Here is a 6000-nt window from a genome sequence, read left to right on the forward strand (position 1 = left end):
TCTGCCGGGTTAACATCTCTGAAAATGTAATCATCTTGGGTTTGTCAAGTATAAAGTTTAGCACTTCTCACTATCAGTCCCAGCTGTGGAGACATTGGTACAGTTGTCTGTTCATAAGGCCTTTGTAGGTCTATGTACTCTGCTTGTGACCTTGCTTGCATTTTTTTATCTTTATATATGTGTTTGCTGTTTTGTGCTATCTGGACATTGAGTCTGAAATAAAAGTTGATTGATAGGCCTAATTCAAGCCCCTTAACCCACCATGACTATGTGCTAGTATGCACATTCACTGAGGCATTGGTTGGAAACCAACCGACGTTCATTGCTTTCATCTTACAGTAGCTGTCCCAGAAACACGTGAGTGCATCTGCAGCAGACATGTCATAGTTCCGAGCCGCTTTCAGACAGATAGTATTAGTGGGTGGTTTTTCCCTGCGCGTGGAGGGATGGAGGGGGCATCAATTACCCTTCAGCAAGCTCTGACCTTGAAATGGAGTACAGACAGAAGACAGGAAGTCTCCCGGTACCACAGCCTGCAGTTCCCGTTTGTGTCCTTCATCATTTATTGATTTTCCCTTTTTCATGCGACTGAATATGCAGGCGGACACATTTTAAGGATCTTCAATATTGTATGCCGCCTACCAAATAATACATTTTAAATAACACCTTAGCAACGTCAATTCAATTTAGGAAGAAATATCCTGTGGTTTAATTTGATAGATCAATAATACTAGAGGAGGGAGTGAATGTTAGAAATGATCAATTTGACCACTAACGGGGTAAAGCATGTTTGCAATGTTTCAGAGGCTTAGTCATTGGCCTCTATGCTACACTCTGCAAGTCACAACGCGTCTGCTTTCAGGCAAAGTGAGTGAGTTTTTCTGGCGCAGTTAAAAAACAGCACCCTTTACAAAGTCAGTGATAAAACAGATACAAAAACGACCAACATTCAAATTATTTTTATAAAATAACAGAGCTTCTTGCGAGATAAAAATCATAGTCCAAGGTTATGCAGGATTCCAGCTTCTAACCCTGTGCGAATAAATATATCCTATATCCTGATATTGGAGACAAGTTTTGAAACAAGGCACCTCCTGACATCCTGAATAAGCTTTCACAGAACAGTGTTGGGTACTCACATATTGTTGGGATGATGATGTCGTTTAATTCCTGTGATGTCTGAGGGTGGGGAGTCTGTTTTTGGATGGTTGGACGTTCAGCGTTGTATTTCAATGTAACAGAGGGATCAGAGAGAGTCAATCTGGGCGACTGAGGCATGTACGGCCCTTGAGTAGATTTCTTTTCCCTTAAATCATCAGGACGTCCTGGAGTAATGGCGGTGGTCAAGGAGACAAAAGACGGACTTGAATGAGGAATGGACATAGTTAGTCCCAGTGTGGGGGAAACTGATATGATAATTGGGTCCTGTCCAATGCGTTTAGGATCTAAGTGTGTGGGTGGCTCGTACTGAAAGATCTTATCCACGAAGACCCATTTGAGGCCAGCTGTGCATAGGGCTAAGCTCAGCAGACAGGCCAGGATGGGAAGAATGCAGATTTTCTCAGAGTGCAGGCAATTGTTAATCTGTTCCATCTCCATACACACACAGCAGCTCCCTGGCACAGCCACTATTCCCAAAGCTCCTAAATGCTCCCCGTCGCCACCACCACCACCTCCCTCTATGCTCTCCTCCCCACTCTCCTGGCCAGCTGCTGCTGTCTCCTTGGGTTTCTCCTCTGGGACTTGTCCAGTATCAACAGTGGACCTTGTCGGGGTGACCGATCCAGCAAGATTAGCTGGCCCAGCAGAGAAGTCCTCCATTCCCTCAGTCATCCTTTCCAACTGCTGGTTGAAGGATATCTGAGCAACTCAGCTATTAACTCAGATCATACAATGGCTGTCTACCACCAGTCTCCTCGGGTATGTTTTCCATCATGAGGCTGTAGTCGGAGCCGGGATTTCAGGAGAAAGTGCAAATGCTCTTCAGAGTGAGTCAAAGCGTTTTTTAACAGTCTCCAAGGGATGTAGAAAGCCTTCTGCGCAAGAGGGGAAGGAACTCCTTACTCATGTTTCCTCACAGGAAACGCAAAAATAGAATAGAATACTCAAATTGTCTGCAGACAAAAATTAAAAAAAGATTTTCAAAGGATTTTATTCCTTGAATGTTTCGGGATGGTCTACAAACAGTAGCACTCACTCACCAGGAGAGGCGGTGGTGCCGTGATGGGCCAGCTGCAGTAGCTGTAGTGCAGAGAAAAGGATGGCCGGGCACTGCAGTGGCAGGAGGGACATGCTGTCTTGTCTGTGGAGCTCCAAGTAGCTGAAAGGCTGAATCATCAGGGAGCGGCAGGTGCCCTTCCTCTTAGCCAGCCATAGAAACAGATGAGTAAGGGAAAAGAGAGAAAGAAAATCATAGAGGGGAGGGCTGCAGCAGCAGAGAAGGGACACTCCCCTTTTTCTTCTCTCACCCCTCCTCTCTCAGTCTTTGCTTTCCAAGTGGTGAGCAGGACAGCCTTTGGCCTCCTTCCTCTCTGCCTCTCTTCCTGTCTGGTGGTGTCTGTGCCCTCTTTGCAGGCTGCTCCCAATCCCAGCACAAAGCATGCAGCTAAGCAAGTCCCCACTTGATCCAATTAGAGTGCATGTCAGCAAATCCCCGAGAGGCAAACCAAGAACCACCCCCTCCAGCGCCACTCCCCATTGATTATGCTGATACTAAAGGGTGTGTTTTTTGTCAAGGGAAAGGAGATGGTGAAGCAGACATATGATCCACCCCAAGGGGATGAAGCCATTGTGTTCTACTCTTCTCAAGTATCTGCATTCATTAGTGTAATAACATAATAATAATGATGGGGATATATATATATATATACATATATAAAAACAGATGAGGGTAGAAATGTCTTCATGTGTGCCATGATTTAACTCCCTATAGCCAATTATCCCTGCTGGGGGATATTTTATATTTTGAGAATGCAATAGGGGCTGTCTAGTGGGACATTGGCTTGTTTTTTGTTTTAAATATATTCCAAGAGATACCAAGAAATTACTAAAATACAGATCAGGCCCAGTAATTTGAGCTGATGAAACATAACTTAATTCATACAATAATACTATAAGAGCACTCAGTCATACTTTATTCTGCTGTCTAATTTGTCAGATATACATAGTAAACTGGGGACATTGATCACATTGAACAGAACAATTTCTTTAATAGCATGCAAGTGTGACAGAAGGCCCCCAGAACGGCAATAAACTATTAACTGCCCAACTCCCCACCAGGCTAATACAGTGGTTCCCACACGTTTTCTGCCAGGGCCCCCTTTGAGGATATAGGGACAAGACCTCCAACAGGGACCAATGCAAAAACATATATTTCAAAGTTTTTTAAACTTCAAACCATTTTTTTGCGTTTTTTTGCTGTCTTTCTGTCTCACTATCCCCCTCTGTCTCCATCCCTTTCTCTTTCTCGCCCTCTGCCTCCCTTTTTGATGCGCTTGTAACCTGAGCTGCACTGTGGGGGCGTGGTTTGAACACAACGCATGTCAAGTCCTCATGTTGGTGTAGTTTAGTTTTTTATCGTGGTGCCTGTTTGTTAGGGTTGATGATGAAGCTCCCCCCCAGTTTGGGAACCACTGGGCTAGTAGGCTGGAAGGACAATCCGAATGCCCAACCCCCCACCAAATGGGCTAATAGGCTGGAAGGACAATCCAAAGTCTCCTTGAGGAGTCAGGGATTAAACAAGATGAAGACAGTCGCAAAGGTCAGGTCAGCCCCACACTGATCATTGACATTGCTGTGACCCTTTCCCCTCCGTGGACAGAATTAATACCAGTAATGGTATCCGAGGGAGAAGACTTCCTGTCAGGCCCTGAATTAGGGACCTGCATTGATTATCTTCTCAGCATTTTCATCCTGTATGAAGGCTTAAACAGTGACCAAAGAAAAGGATGAATAAATGAGCATGAGTTATTCAAAAAATAGATTGACTTGCAAAATAAATATTCAAAAAATGCAGTGGTTATCAATTACTATATTTCCACAGTTACTCATTTGTACACTTATTTACATATGTATGATCTCCCCTGGCTCTCATATGTCCTGGGAGTAAATTTCTCATATATATATATTTTTCAAACCAAGAAACTCAACTTTTTGCTACCAATAGAAAAATAATATGCGTAGAATGAACATTGAACTGTTTGCTGTGTTCATTTGTCAAACCGGCTGCTGTATTGAGACAAAGATAATGTCTGTATCTGCAGGAATAACTACATGGCAGGACTAAACACACATGCACAAGATGCCGACTCTGTATACTTTGTTTCAGAATGAGTGAAGCGAGTCAGATTAGATGGATGTGGCCAGCTTCAATTTTTGCAATTGTAATCATCAAAAAGGTCGAAGCTGTGACTGACCGTAATGATGGTTTAAATTAGAATTTCTATTGTACGCTCATACTATTTCTATGATGCCCCCATTGTGGTTGATCGCTTAAACAGCTTAAAAAAAGGCTGTTCAGTCAATCAGAGCCATGATGATTTTGTGAAACACCACCCCTCATCAGGAGCGATAAACATGTGGCAATAAATGCATGAACATTAATGTAAACCTTATCTACAAAGACGGAAACAAAAAATAATATAAATACATACTGTATTATTATTCATTATTTTTCCTGAAATAACCTATTTATCTTTTTTTTTTTTTTTTAAGTAATCATGCTCATGTATAAATCTCATTGTCACTTTTACGACCCTGAATTTAAGCACTGCTTCGTTTAAGAGAAATCACTTATCACAAGAGCAAACAAAGCACATAGACAATGGTTTATGGGGCTATGGGGTGAGCTTCATTTAAGTAGAAGCTAAATTTAAAAACTTTGGTTTTTTGAATTGAAGAGGAAGATCTTTTTGACTTACTATTTCCTGTATTTGTTTGCGTAGTAAAATACTTGGATGAGGAACGTTAATTAAGTTTCTACAACAGAACCAAACTAGACCATGGCTTTTCTTGAAACAGCAAATGTTTGAACAAAGATTAGAACAAAAAAGGTGTTACAGTGTTTACGTTTGCTATGCGAAATCAAGAGGAGCACTCTTGATTTTGTGTATTACATTTGATTACATCACATTATATTAATTTAGCTGACACTTTTATTTAAAAGGAACTGGAATAAATTAATTCAGCCATGTGGTCACACCCACAGCAGTGTACAAATCATAAAAATCTCAGCAGTTTCATTAAAGACGCTGATTTACTTCAAGTGTCACATTTAGAGACCTCCAACACGAGATGGAGATAGAGTAAATTATTTATTTTTCTTTCACCTTATAAGCCACAGTTGAGGATAGGTTTACAGTTTCTCCTGTGCTTTTCTGCTGGGTTTATTTCATCACTGTGGAGCCAGGAAAGCAAACAGTTATGGGGTGTTTTGACCGAGCGCTGGGCCCCCTAGAGGGAACACTACAGCAGCAGAGGACGGGCTGCCGTTTCACCATATCTTGGATGTAGGATGGGCCGGAGCCAATTAACAGGATAGCCGTTGATTCATCCAAAATGAACAGTCCCCCGGAGATTGTTAGGAGGGAGATTTGACCCAACACACAGAGATCACACAGGATTGATAATCTGTAGAAGGGATTTTAATGACTGGGGATTTCAATGGAAGGGGAAAGCCGGGTGAGGACGCCAGAGGGACGGAGGCAGGTGGCACGGCAGGTCAGAGCGGGGACAGTGGAATCTCGACAAAGGAATCAGGGTTAGACAACAAGAACAGTAGGAACACTCAAAGCCTTGCGCGCCAGGCTACGAAGTCGAGTTACCACGTGGGGGTGAGTAACGATCTGGCGCTGGAGAAGCGGACAGCCCAGGTCTAAATACTGCAGGGGTGCATTGTGGAATGAAGATCAGCTGTGTGGGGACATTCAGGATGACTGGCCACGCCTCTTGTAGGTGGAGACAAACAGCACAGACAGACACACCGGGGAAAAGGAAGGCACA

The 6000-nt window shown here is 43.0% G+C and overlaps 1 protein-coding gene across 5 annotated transcripts in view; it reads right to left on the reverse strand.

Moving 5' to 3' along the window:
• Positions 1–2598, reverse strand: part of nrg1 (neuregulin 1) — a 28692-nt gene extending 26094 nt beyond the window's left edge. For 4 of the 5 annotated variants that reach the window (XM_040197915.2, XM_040197912.2, XM_040197909.2 and 1 more), the window contains exon 1: positions 1140–2583. In XM_040197915.2, the coding sequence (XP_040053849.1) occupies positions 1140–1833 (694 nt within the window). In that variant the 5' untranslated portion in view covers positions 1834–2583. Of the gene's footprint in view, positions 1–1139 lie in introns of all 5 variants that reach the window. The other variant, XM_040197911.2, reaches the window with a different exon arrangement.
• Positions 2599–6000: the final 3402 nt, after the last annotated feature.

The sequence above is a fragment of the Gasterosteus aculeatus genome, chromosome 14 (genome assembly GCF_964276395.1).
Source record: "Gasterosteus aculeatus chromosome 14, fGasAcu3.hap1.1, whole genome shotgun sequence".
NCBI lineage: Eukaryota > Metazoa > Chordata > Actinopteri > Perciformes > Gasterosteidae > Gasterosteus > Gasterosteus aculeatus.